Source organism: Barbus barbus, assembly GCF_936440315.1.
Source record: "Barbus barbus genome assembly, chromosome: 5".
Taxonomy (NCBI): Eukaryota; Metazoa; Chordata; class Actinopteri; order Cypriniformes; family Cyprinidae; genus Barbus; species Barbus barbus.
The window spans coordinates 1177562-1199050 of record NC_136733.1 but is presented as its reverse complement, the minus strand read 5'-3'; the positions used below and the strand labels follow the sequence as shown (position 1 = coordinate 1199050).

The 21489-nt window shown below is 38.6% G+C and overlaps 3 protein-coding genes across 6 annotated transcripts; all 3 read right to left on the bottom strand.

Annotated features, from left to right (window-relative positions):
- Positions 1-738: 738 nt before the first annotated feature.
- On the bottom strand, positions 739-5993 carry LOC306869735 (guanine nucleotide-binding protein G(I)/G(S)/G(O) subunit gamma-10-like). Its single transcript, XM_079416622.1, has 3 exons — positions 5858-5993; positions 4428-4572; positions 739-2779 (listed from the first exon to the last, which is right to left on the bottom strand). Exons 1-2 carry the CDS (start codon positions 5936-5938, stop codon positions 4447-4449), a joined length of 207 nt encoding a protein of 68 aa, XP_079272748.1. The 5' UTR covers positions 5939-5993; the 3' UTR covers positions 739-2779; positions 4428-4446.
- Positions 5994-9729: 3736 nt separating this feature from the next.
- LOC306870267 (endoplasmic reticulum chaperone BiP-like) lies at positions 9730-14907 on the bottom strand. 4 transcript variants are annotated; one of them, XR_013784239.1, is made up of 10 exons: positions 14666-14907; positions 13816-13979; positions 13460-13691; positions 13237-13374; positions 13033-13145; positions 12262-12652; positions 11905-12142; positions 11633-11800; positions 10065-11149; positions 9730-9950 (listed from the first exon to the last, which is right to left on the bottom strand). XR_013784239.1 is itself a non-coding variant. In XM_079417433.1 (9 exons), the coding sequence occupies exons 2-9, from the start codon at positions 13929-13931 to the stop codon at positions 10581-10583; spliced, it is 1965 nt and encodes a 654-aa protein (XP_079273559.1). In that variant the 5' UTR covers positions 13932-13979; positions 14666-14907; the 3' UTR covers positions 9730-10580. The 4 variants fall into 4 exon arrangements, 1 of the variants encoding a protein (XP_079273559.1); XR_013784240.1 differs by having other exon boundaries at positions 10092-11149; XR_013784241.1 differs by having other exon boundaries at positions 10092-11149; positions 13816-13967; positions 14666-14733.
- Positions 14908-17159: 2252 nt separating this feature from the next.
- Positions 17160-21382, bottom strand: fastkd5 (FAST kinase domains 5). The gene is made up of 2 exons (XM_079417192.1): positions 21284-21382; positions 17160-20160 (listed from the first exon to the last, which is right to left on the bottom strand). The coding sequence occupies exon 2, from the start codon at positions 20146-20148 to the stop codon at positions 17779-17781; it is 2370 nt and encodes a 789-aa protein (XP_079273318.1). The 5' UTR covers positions 20149-20160; positions 21284-21382; the 3' UTR covers positions 17160-17778.
- Positions 21383-21489: the final 107 nt, after the last annotated feature.

The window sequence follows — 21489 nt, the reverse complement described above, 5'->3', positions numbered from 1 at the left end:
ACAACATGAGCAGAAAGGACTTAAGAAACATTAAAAAAAATCTTAATTACTCCAATTGTTTGACTGATGGTGTCAAAAAAGTGCCAAATAAAAATAAATTAAACCAAAATAAAAAATATCAACGTGTCATTAATTTGACAGAAAAATAGCAAAAGCTCACTTGTTTGGCCAAAGATGATTGTGAAATCCCTGCAACACATGTACATAGTTAATGTAATTAATTCACTGGGCAAAAATGATGTGAATAAAGTCAAGTTAGTCCTGAAAAAAAAAAATTCCCCTTTAAATTTTTAATTCTGATGATATTTTCTTCTGCAATGAATTTCAGACATTTTTAAGTGTGACTTGCGTGTGTCTAAATATTGTTTGGCCTTTATATATCTACATAGTATACAGATTGTAGCATATCTATTTCATACTGTTTTACATGCATTTAACAATATTTAGACACACGCAAGTCACAATTAAAAATGTCACAATTAAAAATGTCTGAAATTCATTGCAGAAGAAAATATCATCAGAATTAAAAATTTAAAGGGGAATTTTTTTTTTTCAGGACTAACTTGACTTTATTCACATCATTTTTGCCCAGTGAATTAATTACATTAACTATGTACATGTGTTGCAGGGATTTCACAATCATCTTTGGCCAAACAAGTGAGCTTTTGCTATTTTTCTGTCAAATTAATGACACGTTGATATTTTTTATTTTGGTTTAATTTATTTTTATTTGGCACTTTTTTGACACCATCAGTCAAACAATTGGAGTAATTAAGATTTTTTTTAATGTTTAAATAACAGGCATTATACAGTAAGTAGCTACATATTACATTCAGGATTTTCATTAGTGGATAAATGCTGCAGAATCAGAATCAGAATCAGCTTTATTGCCAGGTATGTTTGCATGTACGAGGAATTTGTTTTAGTGACAGTAGCTCCACAGTGCAACGGAAAGACAGGACAGGACACAGATAATAAACATTATAATGTACAAATATACTAAATGGACAATATGCAAAATAGCACAAACACAATATACAAAATAGACAATTCAGCAGGTATGTCAGGTGCAAATTTGAAATGTAATAAGTATGTGTGTAAAATTAAAAATAAAAAGTATGATAGTGTTGTGTGTTGTCACTGGAAGAGAATTGGATTCTTAGCTTATCGGAATAATTCCTCTTTGCCACTCTGATCTGTGTGTATTTGGCCTGTTTATACAAGACTCTGTCCCCATTCATGCGAGCTTCTTCTTTGACCTGACGGAGCTGTCTGAGTTTGGCAGTGAACCATGGTTTGTCGTTGTTATAAGTTAGATGAGTCCTGGATGCACATATCCTCACAGAAACTGATATAAGATGTTACAGTCTCTGTGAGCTCGTCCAGATCGTTTAAAGATAAAGGCACATATGTATGCAGAAAACAGTAAAGCGAATGTCTGCAAAAAGACAAAAAAGTGACCTCTGGAGGAAGAACAGCTATCAATGTTTGACAATTATTTTTTTTATATCTACTTGAGGCAGTGCCAGTTTTAAAGGTTTTGCGTATTAAGTGTGTGTTGCATATGTTAGGTAATATTCTCTGAGGAAATAGACAAAATTAAGCAAAAATGATTCATAATGCTTGCTCATGTGAAGAGGGAGGTGATACTGAAGCCTGTTATAAATCTGTTTAGAATGAATGGAAGATTGTGTTTTGGGACACTACTCACTATTAAACATGGTTCATGTGCTGATCGTATCTGTTACACAAAACACAACCACACAGATTTGCATTATGTACCAGAAAGATGGACAATATTCAAATGCACAAAGGTTTGAAAGAACAAAAGATCATCTTATATACAGGTGCAAAATGAACCATATTCTAATCTTCTGAGATGCACCTGTAAACTCTCAATGTCACAACAGAAGTGGATTTATCTCCATACTCTCGAAGCCAGAATAATGCAATCACATGAAACAGGAAGTAGATGTTTCCTTTCACTGAAACTGTGGAAAAACTGATCAAGCAGGGCATAACTAGACAACAGGCGTTTACATTTCAATGACTGGAAACTCCATTTTAAAATTCCCTGATTGCTCATGACTTTGGGAGCCTTCACATTGCAGTTTATATGTTTGCCTAAAACTATAGATAGACAGACTCGTTCCTTAGTTAATGAGTGGCTTGATGGGTCACAGGCATAATTGCTACAGAAGAAATGTTGTGTCCACCCAGATTGACCTGATTATAACCAGAGCAACAGGTTAATTTCATGCTAACAGATGATGTATTTACCCATGAGAGAAAAACATCGTCTAATCATGTCCTTCATCTTCAGCACATCTTTTCTTGCCTTTAAACCTATCGAGTTTATGCTCTTAATAGTGTAGAGATTTTAGTTTAACTATACCTGAAACACTGTGCAATACATATATATGTATATACATGCATACATTTATAATGATAGACATATATAGAAATAAATAGATAACATTTATTTTGCATTAAATCATTGACTACTAGTAAAAAAAAAAAATCACACTTAATCTGACAAAATTTCTTCTTATACATCAATAAAAAGATCCAAATCATTCATATGAACCAATGCTTCAGTTTCAAATAATTATTTGGCATCCAACCAAAAAAGCTGAATATTTAAAGACAAATACAGAAGAAATGCATGAAATGTCAGGCATCAGTATTCTCAGATTTGCACAAGATATCTCATCAAGTTTCATCTCATGTTGTTGCATACTATTAAAGATCAGTGTGCTGTTGATCTGCCTCCAGTCTCCTGTGAAAAAAAGGAAAAGGAATGTGAAAAATAAATAAAAACATTTAGTGTTCAATCAATTTTGAAAGAACAATTGGCAAAAATCTGTCCAAAACCACACTGTGGAGCACAAAAGATGATGTTCGCCAAGAATAACACTTCAAAATGTCAAGGAAAAGCAGTCTATGACTCATTTTTGCGTTGGACTTTCATGTTCATTATGCAAAAGAGATGCATGAAGATTTGAATTAGTAAACATGGCAAAACTTTCACACTTTCAGAACTTCAGAGCAATTCGGAGACTGAACCCACTGAAAAGCCAGACGTGTTTCGACACATCTCGTGCTGAACTAAGTATAGCTAACCACAGACGGCGAAGAAAAGCCGAACTCATGCTGGTCAAGAGCAGAAGTTGGACAGACGCTTTCCTGAATCTGAATTCTGGCTGACTGTGCAGTCATGACTCATTTTCCTTTAGCCACATTTTTAAAGAAACACATATATTATATAAAAAGAGAATGCACAATCATACAAAATGCACTGTTTTTTAGCAGCACTATCCCAGCACTTCCTCTACTACCCCCAGCTTCCTGTTGATGTAAAAGAGTCGGATCAGGCTTCCCAACAGAAAGCCGGATGCGAGTCCAATGCTCCCGGCTAAAAATAATATCCCACACAGCTGTGTATGACTATTGAGAATATCTGGGTGAAATGAGTTTATAGTTAAATAGTAAGAGAAGATGCATGCAACATCAGGACAAATGAGTCCAAACGTTATAATGATTCTTTATTTCCATTTCAAAAATATCGTTTTAAAACACATATTGACTTCATGCTGCTCATCACTCGCTGTTAAAAATATCATGACTGTTGGATCCCTATAAATGTCCAGCTTATTTTGCATACAGAAGTAAGTTGTTTTCAAGCTGGTTTATGCCACGGAATAAAACTATTTTTATGTGTCTCACAATTTGGACTTTGTTTTTGCAATTCTGAGACAAAAGTCAGAATTGCAAGATATAAACAGTTGCAATTCTGACTTTTTTTCAGAAATTAGAGTTTTTCTCACAATTCTATCTTTGCATCTCGGAATTCTTTTTTTTTTTTCACAACAGAATAAAAAAGGTAACTGAATTTTCTCTCATAATTCTGAGTTTATATCTCACAATTATGACTTTTTTCTCTTTTTTTCTTAAAAAAAAAAATGTTTTTACTTTCTATTGTTAAATATTTATTCTGCTGACTATGTTACCATACTGACAGATGTGTTCTTAATTTTATTATTTATTTATTTTAATCTAATTTTCATTTATTCATTTAATTGTATTATTTTAATCTAGTTTAAATTAAAAAAAAATTAATATGTTTTTTATTTATTTTAATTCATTTATTGTGTATTGTGAGTTTATTGTTACACCAGTTATAGGCAGTAAAACTTTTTGCACTATAAACCAGCATGTTTATAAATATGATAATAAATTAAAATATTATGATCAGTAATACCAGTTTGCAATATCCATCAGTATAGCAGAGTGTTTTTGTACAGCTAAAATAACCAGAAGTGACTGAAACGGGAAGACGTTACAAATGGCTGGTTCTTCCGTTATAAGTGAGCTGTGTAAAGCTGTGTAAAGCTGTGTAAAGCTGTGAGGTGTTTGTCTTCACTCACATGAATGTGTATCTTTATTCTAGAGCAGGGCGCATGAGCGGGGCTCTCTGAACGGGTTACTCCCGGCCGGGACGCCTACCAGCAGTGCGTCTTTACTGGCGTTCTGGAGGCAGTACTGCTGTAGATCCACAGCGGCTTGAGAAACCTGCATCACAAACACACTCACATCAAATGGAGAAGGAACTGGCAAGTGGTTTTCCTTCAGAGTTCACTAATGAAATCAACTGGCAACAACTCGTAACCCATATTCACTGCAATCTGGGTTGCATCAGCTTTGACTTTGTGTAGTTTTCTTCATGTTTTTCCAGGAAGAGTGTGACACAATCTGTCAATGTCAGAATCAGTGATAATACTGTAAACATATGACATTTAACATCAAAAACTAAAGACACAGAAAGTGTTTTCTCCCCCTCTTAAAGGTTGACAAGCCTATTTATTTTACTATGCTAAATCTGCAGGTAAGTTTCATTTTATTTATCACATTTTACCATGTTATTTGCTTTTTCTGCATGCTGATCGTGATCCAGCAAAGTCAAGTCACCATCATTTCTATAGCACTTTATACAATTAAGATTGTCAAAGCAACTCCACAGAAATAGGACAATGATGCAATGATGCAAACTTGATCAAATATGAGAAAACATTGAGCATGATAAACCTGTTCAAACAGACCCTCAGCTTCTCATGTATGAAACTTAAGAGAAGTCAGTTATTTCTAAATCTGACTCTTGTCTCATTAAATGTTTCCTCTATTGCACAAAATGGGAAAATAAACAAGCCTGTTAACTGGCATCATCATGACCTCTCTATAGAGCTTTTGTGTTATATATTACTAACTTTTGTATTGTATTAATTTCATTTTTTTTTTTATAATTAATATTATTTTTAGGGATACAAAATATATCGGTGACCATAATCTGCTGATTTTTACTATTTATGACAATAACTGATGTCTATTTTTAATAACAACGATGCATTTCAATTGGAAACAATAATCTGTGGCATTATCTGACTCCAATATCAGACTGATAATAATAATTAAAATGAAAGAAACCATAAGACCAACGATTGCTCATTCATATCCGGCCATATTCTGTTGCTTTGCTGTATATCATATTTTAGAATATTTGTGAACAGCATTGTCATATTCTATGAAATTATCACATTACTGTTTGTTTTGAATGTTTATGAAAAACTTTCTAACAACAATCCATTAATACTAGACATACGAACACCATTAAGAGCAGCAGTGGAGTGATATTGTGTATTTAATATTATTATTTGTCTCCTAACTACTGTATATATATGCTAATTAGAAGATTGATTTTAATTGAATAAACTGAAGTTTGTTTTGAAATCGTGTGATGAAGAAGTCCAGCATCACTGTATATTGAATGAAAGATCACTTACTTCTGAGTGCTGGGACTTACTTTGATTCTCTCCACGCTGGCTTCGAGTTTGAGCTGCTCAACAGTTTGTCTCATGGTCGTGAGGCTTGAGTTTGAAGACATGATGATGATTCCTCAGTCAAACTCTCTCAGGACAGATGAAGCAGTGTGTCTGAGGAGCGCGAGCTGGTTCATGTGTGAGTGAAGCTGAAGGACTGGTGACTTCCAGACAGAAAGTGGCTGCGTGGGTGTGTTTATGGGAGGGGCCATGGTGGGGATGGAGTGCTGTGTTGTCGTGCATGGGCTGGAATCCATGCCACATTTCCAAAGCAAGTATTGAAAAAGAAATGCATATGTGACCCTGGACCACAAAACCAGTCATAAGAGTACATTTTTTGAAACTGAGGTTTCTACATCAGCTGAATAAATAATCTCTCCATTGATGTATGGTTTGTTATGATAGGACAATATTTGTCTGAGATACAACTATTTGAAAATCTAGAATCTGAGGGTGCAAAAAAATCTAGAAAATCTCCTTTAAAGTTGTTCAAATGAAGTTCTTAGTAATGCATATTACCAATCAAAAATTAAGTTTTGATATATTTATGGTAAGAAATTTACAAAATATCTTCATGGAACATGATCTTTACTTAATATCCTAATGATTTTTGGCATAAAAGAAAAATGGATCATTTTGACCGATACAATGTATTGTACCCCAGCGACTTAAGACTGCTTTTGTGGTTCAGGGTCACATATTTTGAAACATAAAAAGAAAGTATATTTTTGCAAACAAAAATAAAGAATTGCTAAATATAAATACAACAGTGCAAAAATAAAGATGCAATTAATTAAGGACTTAATGCGTTTAATACTTATGACTTTTTAAAATCTATGCAATATATTTTTTGTCAACAATGTTTTGAAACACATTTTATTTGTCTTTTACCATTCATTATTTTTGCTTGCTGATCTTACTTTTGTTAATTAATGTGCCAAAATTATCCAGAGTGAGCAAAAGGGCTGGTAAAATCACTCTGGACCCCTCACATCCAGCACACTCCCTCTTTGAACTGTTACCGTCTGGTCGACGCTACAGAGCTCTGAGCACCAGAACGACCAGACACAGGAACAGTTTCTTCCCTCAGGCAATACATCTCATGAATACTCAACAATAAACATGGAACACACAACTATATTTATTTATTTTAATTTTTTCTAATTTCAAATTTGCACATATTTGACCTGTACACACATAATTGTCTATATTATATATTGTGTTTTTGCTGTTTTGTACATTGCCTATTTGTATATTATTCTTTTATTGTGTGTGTCCTGTCCTGTTGCTGTCTCTCTGTTGCACTGTGGAGCTTCTGTCACTACAACAAATTCCTTGTATGTGTAAACATACCTGGCCAATAAAGCTCATTCTGATTCTGATTCTGATTCTGAAAATTAAACAAACAAATCCAGCGTTTTGCAAATAAACACAAAGAAAAACTCGACTTCCAAACAAATGCAAAGTGATACACAAATACACAAGTTTGAGAGAAAAGACAGCGGTATAACAAAAATATGTATTGTGTGTTGCAAATATTAAAAAAATGAGCCTACATTATTTTTCATAAATATGTACAGTTCATTCTACAAATTGCATAACCTTTGAACAAATACCAAATCCGTGCATTCATATGCATACTGGTCTGTTACGATTGTGAGACACCTGCATTTTTATGAGGAAGACTTGGCTTGGTTTTCTCACAAAAGTGTGGAGGCAGATTTTCAGAAATGCAATGGAGCAACCTCCTCTTGCAAAACAGCAGATGGCGCTATCGGTCAATTTACTATAGTCTCCCAAGACCTGAAACACGTGTTTATCTAATGTTCGGGAATACAGCAGAGGAATATTAGCAGGGATCAGGGGAGTTCAGGGATCGGCCAAACAATCTCACATCTTTTCCCCCCGAATGGCGAGGCTTACCTGTTTGATGTCCTGAGTCTCGATCTCCCATCGGATGCAGTGAGAGCCCTCTCAGTCGGGTTTTCCTTTTCTCTCCCCGCCCGGTGAGGCTTACCCATCTGATGCAATGAGTCTTGATCTCCCGTCAGATGTCATTGAGAGTACTCCCAGCTGGACTTCTATACTTGCCGCCCCCAAGCGAAACTTATCCATCCAATGCCGTGAGCTCCCGTTGGATGTTGCTAGAGTCATCCTTGCCAGACATCCCAAACTCTTTTTACTTGCCAAGCCGATAGGACCCACTCGTCCGACGTCCGGAGCCTCGATCTCCAGTTGGATGCTTCATGGGCCCTCTCGGTCAGCTACTCACCCTCTGTCCTCTGATTAGCAGGGGCTGACAACCAGTAGGGCCCGTACGCCGACTCTGTGAACTGCTCCACTCAAGGCAACTCGGGCCCTCCTGGTCAGGGCCACAATTACGCTGTTCCTCCTCCATCGGTACGAGCCCTCCCGGCCGGGCGCCCAAAACCACTCAGTCCATACCAGCAGCCGGTAGGGCCTACCCATCCCATGCCACAAGCCGCTCCCACGGAGCACGTAGTCTCTTCCGGCCAGCCAGCATTTTATTAATCAAAATATAAATTAATCAAGTATAATCAATGTAAAAATAGCCATTTATGTATCAAGTTATTCTACTGTTATAAACATGTATCTGCCTGTGTGTAGAGGCCAGCATGAAGAGGATGTGCAGACATACATTCTGTGCTGAAACTGCACATCCTGTGACATTAGACATACGAAATATATGATGGTGCCTCTTCTTTAACGTAAATGGAGGCCTTTGGTCTGCTTCCTGAAAGCAGACTAGAGGCACCCCCCTCCAGATTTCAGTGCGTATGTAATTTTTTATGAAGTGTTTGGAAGCTGCTCTTAAATGATAAAAAAAGCTCTCTTTTTTACCTTTAACTTTAATAAATTGCCATTAAAACACTGTTCAAGATATCCTAAATCCGTTCGCAATTTAGCATCTTCAGTATCTTGGCATCATGTTGAAAAAAGTTTGGTGTGAATTAACTGTTTCTGCTTGGAGTATGAATTAATTTGAAGCCTGAAATTCCCAAAAATTGACATAAAAAAAAAATAGCTGACTTCCTGTTGGTCGTAGCTAATGACTGTAAATTAGAAAGTTGTCCGACTTGATTAGAACAATTTATGTACCGAGTTTGGTGTCTGTAGCTTAAACTAACCCCCCCATTTTTGACAAAAGGTGGCGCTATAGAGTGCCTCTTCCACACCCGTTTATGAGCTTTTTCCAGTGTCTAACTATCATTAATACTGATGTGTTGAGTTTCATGACATTCTAAACATGTTATCTGCCTCAAAATCACCAGAAAGGAATTTTCAAGTTTGACAAGTTGCCATGGCAACATAATTTTAGATATCAATATTCCCTTCGCAGTTTTACATCGGCCGTGTTTTGACAATATTCTGATGAAGTTTGAAGCAAATCGAGTAAAAAATAAGATGCTGAATTCAAAGCATTTTGAAAACGACACACTTCCTGGAGCCAGTTGGTTCCAGGGGGCGCTGTAGAGCCCCTGCGCCCGGGTCTCAGCCTCTGTGGTGTCCTAATGGCCACGGATTCCAACATGTGTGACAATTTTCAAGAGTATTTGGGCACGTTAAGGCCCCCAAAAGTGCCCGGATAGTCGAAAAAAAAAAAAATCCTTAGGAAAACAAGAGGGCCTTTACTGGCTTGGGCCCTAATAACCCTCAAAACCATCAACCAAACTTATTTCAGTTTTATTTCAAATTAAAGTCTTTAGTCATAGTTTTAATGTTTAAATAAATTGGTTTAAAAAAAAAAAAAAAGCACCATATCATTCACCCAAATACTAATTAAATTAGCTGTAAGATTAATTGTAAAAATAAAAGCCAACATAAAACACTAAAAGAACATCAGATATATAATTTATTTGTAGCTACGTCATGTGACCATAAATCAACAGATAACCATAGTAAACATGCAAATGTGTTTAAGGTCAGGGGGACTGCAGGTGGAATTTTTACACGCATTTGTCAGATTACTTTTTTTTTTCCTGTTAATTTTTCAGTTTAAGTAATCACTTAAACTAAACCTGGGGCACCCAAACTCAGTCCCGGAGAGCCGGTGTCCTGCAGAGTTTAGCTCCAACACACCTGCTGGAAGCTTCTAGTACGCCTAGTAAGAGCTTGATTAGCTGCTTCAGGTGTGTATAATTAGGGTTGGAGCTAAACTCTGCAGGACACCGGCCCTCCAGGACAGAGTTTGGGCACCCCTGAACTAAACTGTAAAGAAAATAAAGTTTAATATTGTTAACATTTCCAGGGAACAAAATCAACTCATTTTAGACAGCGATATTTAAAATAAAGACAAACAACCGTGCTCATTTTGTATCAAACCTTTATTTTGCAATTGTGGTAGAAGTGTGTTCTACAGTTGCCAGATTTCAATAAATAACTTGAGCATGTGACATGACATTTATCCAGTAACCCCTGACCCGGAGCACCCTCCTCTTTTGCTCATCGCACCACAGAACTGCCTAAGAACAGCAGCATCGAGCCTCAAACCAGGCTGACAAAATCTCCACCGGAGTGAAGAGAAAATAAGACAACAAACGCAACTCTACTGCTTCTCATAAGTCTTTCCCAAAGAGATTGGACGCTTCACGTTCGCCCATCTTGTACAAAAATGTCCGTCGTGTTCAATATGTACACCTAGAGAGGCGAGGGTGTCAACGCAACTGAAAACAAAGTCCAGACGATCTACAACTCATCCCTGTCAGCCTGATCTTCGCCCCCCTCCTCTGGTGGCGGGCCGCCCGCGCTGCCATACAGCTTGCTTACGATAGGCTGCACAATTTCCTCAAGCTCCTTCTTCTTGGCCTGGAAGTCCTCGAGCTCTGAGTCCTGGTGAGACTCCAGCCACTCGATCTTCTCCTCGACGGCCTTCTCGATGGCCTCCTTGTCATCGGATGACAGCTTGCCGCCCAGCTTCTCTTTGTCCCCGATCTGGTTCTTCAGAGAATAGGCGTAGCTCTCCAGCTCGTTGCGGGCGTCGATGCGCTCCTTCAGCTTCTTGTCCTCATCGGCGAAGCGTTCGGCCTCGTTCACCATGCGCTCAATGTCCTCGGGGGTCAGTCGGTTCTGGTCGTTGGTGATGGTGATCTTGTTCTTGTTGCCTGTGCCCTTGTCCTCGGCGGTGACTCGCAGGATGCCGTTGACGTCGATCTCAAAAGTGACCTCGATCTGAGGGACGCCGCGGGGAGCCGGAGGGATGCCGGTCAGGTCAAAGGTGCCCAGGAGGTGGTTATCTTTAGTCAGCGGACGCTCGCCTGGAAAGATGAAGATTAAAAAGGAGTGAAAAATAAAAAAAGGGTTTAAAATGTAGCAAAATGGGATTGAAAAAAAAAAAAAAAAACCCATCTTGAATTAAAAATGAAATAAATGCATGTTATTTAACTTTTATTCTTAATCATTTAACCTTAGTGAAAAAGCTTCATTTGTTTTGTATTTTGCTACTTTCACACCTTCAAGTCTTTTAAAATTTAAACTGATAAAAAGTTTACATTTAAATCTAATGATACAGTTTGAATTAAATGGAAAATCTAAATATTTGCCTTACAATGGCTTAAAATGACCAAAATATGAAAAGATAACAAAAACTCAAATCTTTCATATCAACCACCTGAATAAAATTAACTCTTCAAATCTAAACCCAAAACATTCAGACTCTTCATATGAATGAACGGAATAAAACTGGTGAAATTCAGAAAGATGAAGTAAATGGAGTCGATGTGCTGAAAAGGTTTGCTCACCTTCATAAACTTTGATGGTCACGGTTGGCTGGTTGTCTGAAGCAGTAGAGAAGATCTGGGATTTCTTGGTGGGCACGACTGTGTTCCTGGGAATGAGTTTGGTCATCACTCCTCCAACCGTCTCAATGCCCAAGGTCAAAGGGCAAACGTCCAGAAGCACCAGGTCACCTGTTCAACACACTTCAGTCAGTAACCCTCACACAAGAGACTTGGTGTGATTATACAGCCCAGCCCTAGATGTGTCCATCATTAAAGGCTGCAGACAGACTCACCAGTGTCCTCTTCTCCTGAAAGGACTCCGGCCTGGACGGCGGCTCCGTAAGCCACGGCCTCATCAGGGTTGATTCCTCTGGACGGCTCCTTGCCGTTGAACAACTCCTTCACCAGCTGCTGGATCTTGGGAATACGAGTGGAGCCGCCGACCAGGACGATCTCGTCGATCTCAGACTTCTTCAGGTCAGAGTCTTCCAGAACCTTCTGCACTGGTTTCATGGTGGAGCGGAACAAGTCCTGTGAGGAGAAACAAAACATTGGTTGTTTTCCATGCATTTATAAAAATAAAAAAAAAGCTATAATATCATTACTAAACTGTAGTTCTAGTTTAGTTGGTAATGCAGAGCTTCTCTTACCATGTTGAGCTCCTCAAACTTGGCACGGGTCAGCGTCTCGGAGAAGTCTTCACCCTCGAAGAAGGACTCGATCTCGATGCGGGCCTGATGCTGGGCAGACAGCGCTCTCTTGGCCTTCTCCACCTCACGACGCAGCTTCTGCACGGCACGGTTGTCCTTGCGCACGTCCTTTCCAGTCTTCTTCTTGTAGAGCTTGATGAAGTGCTCCATGACGCGCTGATCGAAGTCTTCCCCGCCGAGGTGAGTGTCTCCATTAGTGGCCACCACCTCGAAGACGCCGTTATCGATGGTCAGCAGGGAAACGTCGAAGGTGCCGCCGCCGAGATCAAACACCAGGATGTTCTTCTCACCGTCCTTCTTGTCCAGACCGTAAGCGATGGCAGCGGCGGTTCTGTGGAGAGCAACAAGATCATTAGGGTTAGTTAACTAAATGGATTACATTTTATTTCAGTTAATGTTCATTTTAAGATAATACTTAAACATTAAAATAAATGTCATTAAATTTAGATGTTAACCGAAATATAAAAATACATAAAAACCTGAAGCAACTATTGTAATTTAACTGAAATAACAAACATTCAAAATTAATAAACTAGTCATATTTAAAAATAACAAACATTAGAAAAATAAAATTTAAAACCTAAAGCTGGTAAAGAAAATCTCTGAAATTAATAAAAGTTAGGATATTAAAGTAACTCTGATGTGGATTTATACAAGATACCTTCAAGAAAGCGACCTGTTATGCAGCAAAGCAGAAGTAACAGTACTTACGGCTCATTGATGATCCTCATGACGTTGAGACCGGCGATGGTTCCTGCATCTTTGGTGGCCTGGCGCTGGGCATCATTGAAATAAGCGGGCACAGTGACCACTGCATGCGTGACCTTTAGAAGAGCAGAAACAGATCAGGTGTTGAGTTTTACTGCAGTGCAACTGAGATTACATGTTTTCTTGGTGTTGGTGTCAAATCTTTACCTTCTTTCCCAAGTAAGCCTCTGCAGTCTCCTTCATTTTAGTCAGAACCATAGCAGAGATTTCCTCAGGGGCGAAAGTCTTCATCTGACCTGATCCGATGTCCAGCTGGATGTGAGGCTTGTTCTTCTTCTCAAGAACCTGGAAGAGACGCAGCAGGTGTTTAGTGTTCACATTAAAGTCAAAGGGACGTATAGCTCAAACACAAGCTGGCAGACGCGTTTACCTTAAAGGGAAAGTATTTAATGTCCTGCTGCACAGCCGAGTCGCCCCATGTGCGGCCGATCAACCTCTTGGCGTCAAAGACGGTGTTCTCTGGGTTGGAGGTCAGCTGGTTCTTCGCAGCATCTCCGATGAGACGCTCACCTTCGGTGGTGAAGGCCACGTATGATGGAGTGATGCGGTTTCCCTGGTCATTAGCGATGATCTCCACACGGCCGTTCTTGAACACTCCAACACTGGGACAAAAAATAAAACACTTTAATACCATATAAAAACAAGTACTATTAAATAAAGAAACTGTACTTGAAAATCTATTTTAATGACTGTGACCCTGGTATATAAATCCAAACTCGTTCTCACCAGGAGTAGGTCGTCCCGAGGTCTATTCCAACCACCGTCCCAACACTTTCCTTCTTGTCATCCTCTTCGGCAAACACACTGCCGGCCACCAGCAGAAACAGGCAAACCAATCGCATTTTGATGCTGATATTCTGTCAAATCTCCACTAATTTCTGTAAAGAGTACTTCAGAAATAAAGGTCACAGGTCAGGGCAGGTACATAATGAAGCACACGTCACTCACTGGCTGGATAACTTATATAAGCACTATAAATCAAGCAATGCATTTTCATGTAAATTTTCTTTTAGATAATTTAGCCAAAAAAAAAAAATCCATGAATGGCTGCATTGAGTTCAGCTGCAAACGCATATTCAGTAGTTAAAATATCAGAAACGTGAAAAAAACTAAATGCATATTTACTGAAGGCCAAGCAGCAATGCAAACAATAGACACCATGTGTCCCCAAAAAATATGAAGTAGTCATCAACTAAACTAGATTGTGTACTAGTCAAGAGTAACTAGTCTCCAGCTCTTGGCACTGATTCCCTGATCATCAAATACTCACTTTTACTATTACCTCAACATATTAATATTGTGATATGATGTACATCCAAACGTCCTTATTCATTTAAATCACATTTACTTAAGATAAAAACATTGATTTACCGGTTACTATCGAATGAATGAACATTACAAGCAGCAAACAAGACGCATTCATAATTATTTACAAAGACTTGTTTTAAATGTATATTCACAAATAAAAATGTCTAATCTAACCGTTTCTCAAGACTATCTATCCAGTCAGTTAGCTTTCTCTGGTTAATTTGATCTTTACAGCTGGTTATATAATTAAATGAGATCTAATTGTTACCTGATAACTGTAGTAAAGCGCTCTAATGTCAAGCACGTGTCCGTCTCTCTCCTCTGAGTCTCGTCTGTAACTCATGGCGCTGCGCTCGCCTGTATATAAGCCGTCAGCGCTTCCCCGTCGTGGAGCCTCGCCATTGGTCGGAGAGCAGCTCGTTGGAAGGCGCTGATTGGCTGAGCGTTGCACGCTGGCTGATGCTGATTTGCACATGTACTGGTGGCGGAAACGTCATCAGATGAGGCGAACTGTAAGGATTTGATTGGTTCGCGTCAGTGTCAGCCTGGAAGGGGGCGGGGCGCTGAACGCTGCTGCTTTTGAACCAGGCCAAGAAATCAGAATATTTTACTGAAATATATGATAAAACGCTCATTCTTCACAGGTTTAGATATTTCATGCGTTTTTACTTACATATACTTACACATTAAATATTTGACTCTTCTATTTGAGAATAGAAGCAGATGTTATGAATATATGGGGAGGAAAATTATATATTGTGTGTGTGTTATATAAGAAATTGTCTGTAGATTATCCTGATTTTTACATGTCTTATTTCCAAGTAAATAAATAAATTATACAATTTTGTGTCATTATAAATACATGTTTATGGCAACATCACGATGATATTAAGGTAACAGTTTATTTAACTGATACAAAACAAATGAGTAACTATTGAGGGTCAAAAGAGACTCAGATGGGTGTATGTGCACCAAATGCATGCATGTAGATATGGCACATTCACAGGGATATTGTTGTGGTTTGGTGACTCATAAGCAGAGCATAAGCAAACCTGTCTGTGTGCAAACAACAAATGATTGGCTTTCATGTTGATGCCACAATAAGGAACACTTCTGAATCTAGTTATGACATTTGATGTAATACAAAATAGTTATTCTGACATATTATTGTTTCCATTTTTTTGTTGAAATTTCTCAATTGATTTAGCATTTTTATGCATGCTTGAGTGATATATTTTCATTTACCAACAGTGCTAATGTATTACAGGTTAGGTGATCCTATACATCATGTCATCCCATTGGATATAATTATGATATTCAAACATTGGTGTCTTGTAAAATATTATTTGAATCTGGATTTTTTTAAATGTTATTTTTTATTTTATTTATTTGTACGATAAAATACATGGACAATCCCAGCAGAGAAACGTGGGGAAAAAGTGTCTTATTCAAGGTCACAAAAGCAAAAGAGTAACATTTCTTCATTACAAAAGAAAGTTGCGGTGCTGAAGTTATATTAGTACACTTACCTGATCAGGCACTATCCTTCAGATGCTTCAGAATAGATATTAGTAAAAAATATCTGCACAAAAACATGACACATAGTGAATATAAGCCTACATAACCTCACGGTACAATGGTGAGACCATGGAAAAAGACATGCTTTTTTCACAATAGACTGCACTGAGAAATCAACAGAAGGAAGAGGAAGTTCAATAGTAAAGAGAAACAAAAGTTTGTTGTTTATATTGCTGTGTGTAGCCTGTGGAAGCACGGCAAGGGGCTACAATATTTTTGTTCAGTGTTTTCCTAATGACAATTTAATGATTGGTTTATAAGGAACACCCTTTTCCCATTTTTATCACAGAATAATTCAGGAAATATATTTTATATACTAAATGATATGTCAATCAGTACTGCATTTTTCATATTGTTTATTTATTACCCAAAGATAATTTGAAAAACACACTTAAACCGTATATTTTCGCAATCATGTGTTTATTGTCTTCACCTTTCATCAGTAAAACCGTTTCTGCTTTTTACTGGGAAAGTCGTGGCCTAATGGTTAGAGAGTCGTGTGTGTGTGTGTGTGTGTGTGTGTGTATACTTGGATGGGTTAAACGCAGAGCACCAATTTCGAGTATGGGTCACCATACTTGACAATACGTCACGACTTTATTCAGCTCAGCTGCAGATAGTGTGTGAGTTTGTCCATATTAGGGATTTCCTGCACGTCAAAAGCTTCTGAGAGCGTCCTCTGGCTTCAATGCACTGCACGAAAGTGTTCAGCTCTCCTGATATTCACATCTCCTCATTTTGGATACGAATAAAACGTCAGGTCATGTCTCTTTTAATTTAAATCTAGATTTAAATCTAGAAACCTCTATGTGAAAACACCTGCTCGAGCTCGAATAAAGTACGAGGGACGAATTTACATTTGATTAAAATTAATATTAAATATTAAAAATGCAGCTAACGTAGTTCTACACACAACAATAAAAACAAAGGTGCTTGTTCTCTTTCATTCTTGCTGTTTAATTGGGACAAATTTCAAGCACGTCGAGGGGTCTTATCTTTTTTCATGTTATCTGACTAAAAACTATTCATACTTTGAACTATTATTATTACAGTATTTATTTTAAAAACGTAGAGTGCCTTAAAAATAAACAGGCTTATACTGATTTTCTCGTCCTCCGAATTATACTTATCAATCCTGTTTTTATAATCATCATTCAAAAAATGAATAAATTCAGAAGAGGATTAGAATAGAATTCTATTTTAAATAAGACAGGAATATTTTTTTCTACAACAACAACAGTAGTGTTTACAACAGCAAAACCACTATACTCTGTAAACTAAATAACAACAATAATAATATCATTCCAGAGTAATTGAGAGGTGCAAAAAATGTCTTTAACATTTAAACTTAAAATGGTCTTTTTTTCAAACCTGCGTCATGGCACTTGCTGCTGTATCAATAAGCATCCATTTCGATACATATATCAGCGAGGAGCACAGCCCTATTTTTTTCTGAATTTTATTATGTACTAACCATTTTAAAAATAAAAAAGCAATTCAGCCAGTGCTTGAGATTATGAAATACTGAGAATTTGTGTGTTTTGTGTAACACTGACTATATAGCACAAGCCATGTGTTGGGTCAATTTGACCCACACTCGATTTTCAAGAGGCTCGAAATACTGGTTAAACAATTTATTTCTTCTTGAATAAAAATAAAAACAAACATTGATTCATAAAAATACAATACAGATTATTATTAAATAATCAACAACAACACAATCACATAATCGTATGAAACAGAAATGTTAGCCGTATGTTGAGCGACACCGGGTAGTTTGTATATGTAGAGAAATCAATCCGTCTATTTTTTGGAGTCAGAAAAGCTGAATATCTTGCAGTGCAGATAGGCCAGTTTCTCGGCATAAGAGCGCCGCAGCAAGGGAAACCATTCCCAATGAGGCAACTCTACGACTCTGTATCCGGCCAGTGCTAGCTGTCTCCTCTTTAGTGCATGCAATCCAAGCAGCTGCTTAGTCCTGTAGCAATAGTGATTCCTATGTGTCACTTGAACAGCAAGTCTCTGAATCGATGGTTTAGAATCATGCAGGTGAGACGAATGCTTTCGAAATTTGGTCGGCGCCATCAGCAGATCGTCTGTCAAGTCAATACCCACATTGAAAATACTTTCTCTTTCGTGGACTGGTTCGACGGTGTGAATCTCTGGCTTTTGGAAGAACTGATTAGATGGGTGCACTGGAGTCTTTCGGGTGTTAGTTAGTTGAGCTAGTAGGTCGTCAGTTATGGTAACTCCAGAGAGCCTTGCATCCGAGTTTTGAGAGGCGAGATTTTGCTGGCAAGGTCCGGAGGATACAGGAACAGGCTGGTCATTTCGGTCTAAATGCACTTCCAGATCAATCGAGCGCAAGTGTGGAAGAATCATGCGTTTGCGCACAAACATCTCTCCACCAAGAAGATTCCTCAACACATCTTCAGCCTCGAGCACCTCAGGCTTCTGGCAGATATCCGATTGAGCGAAATCCCACAGTAGCTTGGTCACTTCTTCCCGAATTGCAAGACTAAGCCTTGGGACTGTTGACTTGGGTAACTCCAAGCCTACAGTTCCATCTAAGGTGAATAAGTCTTTCTTCAGCTCAAGCTCTTTGGAATTACAAGCCTTGTTGACAAACTCTGTGCTTAAAGCCAGACTGAGCAGATCTTCGGGGAATACACCGGCAAAAGCAAGTCCGAGCAGAGCTGTCAACAGATGTTCAGGGTATCGCTGGAACTCGGCTTGGCGTTCTCGTAAGATCGCAGTGAGACACGGATAAAGGTTGGGACATTGTTTGGGAAGGACTCCTAAAGTCCCAAAGGCCCACAGCATCTTTGCAGCATCTTTACTCCGGCATCGACTGACCACGTTGGGTAATCGTTCGGCCACAGCCAAGAGAATGCGATCATCCCGATAGTGCAGAGCGGAGCAAGCCAAGACGATATGCATAAGACCTTGAACCTCCATTTGCGGGGCACGTCGAGGAACCTCCGATCCCATAGCCTCCAACCATGGGAGATGGTCTAAATAGCTAAATCGCATAAGCTTCATTACATTAACGATGCCAAAATCACTCATATCCTCGACTACAACAAGCGCCCTGTCCATAAGCCGGCGCGTGGCTCTCTCGGACAGAGAGCGTTGTGATTTGAAGAGGCCTAAGCAAACAGCACCCAGCTCTTCAGGCTTCAACTGGCTCAAATGACGCATAAGTAATGACTCAAGGGGTTGAACGAGGGTATCCGGACATCTCCTGCCTTCTCCGATTATGTACAAGAGTTGAACCAACTCTGGAACACCCATCTGGTTGAAGTTTCGGCTCATGTTGTCGAAGAGCCTCTCGAGGTACTTAGGAACACCTCGACCGAGGCATCGCCACAAGTCGGCAGCGAGCAGCAACTGGTGAAGCTCCATCTCGCTCGCTCGCCGACAGAACTCGGTTTCGTACAATCCCAGAATACTACTGGATTGAGGCAAGCCTAAGTTCACGAAGGCCCTCAGTGCATCCAATAACTGCGGCGTTGTGAAGTTTTGCAGGATCTCCACGCTGTATCGCAGGAGCGTGTTGAATCGCTTGTCACCCCTTACGACCGCGGTCTGTTCTTTGGGAATCTGAGCAAGTTTGGACAAGAAATTAGTTATTTCTGAAGGTTCCATGTTGTCTTTTTGTACAGTGATTTTATGAAGAACTAACAAGGCCTCACTGAGGTCTACCGTTGATGAGCGTTGGGATGGGTCATGGGTCATGTTGCGGTATTCAGGCCGACATCTCTGAAAGGCTCGTGGGTCGCTGTTGATGCTTGGCTCTTTGGTGGCGTTTGGGGTCGAAACGGCTCCTGGGTTTGAAGCGGTGTTTAACAGCGTGTTCTTGGTACTGGAGAGCCATCGTGAGGCGCTAATACTGTACGGGCTACGCTGTTGACGGAACGCAGGGTTTAAAGGGAGATTACAGAACAATTCTTCTTCAGTTTCTGAGCGGCCCACAGTAGAGGAACGTACCGCCGGTCTCTGGTAGCAGGCCGAGGGCTTGTATACCAGCGTGTTTTCTGTTTCTTCTTCTCTCTTTTGCTTTCCATTTTCCACGTTTGATGATAAACGTTGGGATCTAAAGATGGAAACGCACTGAATGTGCGCATAAAGACGGCGCTTTGCCACAAGATGAAACAGCACCGCCGCAGACATCAACAGCAGGCACTGGAAAGGATCATAAAAGAGATTATTGTTTTTAATTAGAAGACCATCAGTGTTTGAAATTTGAGCAACTTGAAAAGAAATGGTCAGTTATGGGGCGTTAAATCATTAATGCTCACTTTTCCTACTTTTAATGTTCTTCTGAACCAAAAAAAAAAATCTGGCTGAATTATTGTTATGCAACATTTCTAGAAAATCTGAAATATTTCAGTTAAATCTGCAAAACTTATCCATTTAAATCAATTCCTTTAGATGTATCTCCTGAGTTTTGACATTATATCATCATTGGCTCTCACGTCTCAAGAATAGTCAGCTTGATAGCAAATTAAATGTATATATACAAATACTGTCTATAGCTGTTCACACTTCACTGATGTCAAACCGGATTATGAAGACGCCATGAAACAAAAATTGCCATCATTCCCTATTTTCTTCCCTATGTGATGAATATATAATGTTTTAAGTTAAAGAGAGGGTGTATGATTATTATTTTTTTAATAATAATGTGCATGACTAAATCTTGTATAATAAATATCGCAATAAGTGAAATAAATAATATAATTTGGGTCTGTGCATGCTTTTACAAAGACTTAAAATTTATGAAATAATAGTCCATTTATCCTGAGTAGGCCTTTTTTTGATAGTTTGATAGCAAATTATTAGTGAATGGAAAACAGCAGGCAGGACATTATATATCACAAATAAAAAATACATATTAACTTCGGAACAATCTATTTCATCTACTACATTTGTGATTCTGTACTTTCAACTGACTGACACAGAAGAGACCATAAACAGACCATCTTACGCTCAATATGAGCAGATTCCCGAGTCATTTCATAAAGCAAACAACAGATTCGCTATTTCGCTTCGTTAAACAAGAATTTAATCTAGTTGTAACAACTGAATTTCACATTCATTTCCGCCGACAAAAAAGGCTTTTTACATGTGCGTTTAAAAAACAAAAAAATTAAAAGTGATATTTATTTTAATGCGTTATTTCCGTGTGGCGAAACGTCTTTCATCAAACATGAAATACCGCACGCCCTTAACAGCAGCAGCAGCAGCCACATTCCCGTGTAAAATAATAAACTGAAACAACATATTGAGGAAATGATGCACGTACCTCCAGCTCTCCTCTTCAAATCAAGTATTTATGTAAAAGCACTCATTTCTGTGCTGAATGCACACGTGTATGTAGTGGAGTGCAGCGGTCACGCGCTACGGAGGCTCGCAGGAGACAAACACGCGCACAGCTACTGCACCATGATCAAATTATTATTATTAATATTATTAACTGCTTGCATTTTTGTCACGCTCGTGATGAGATTG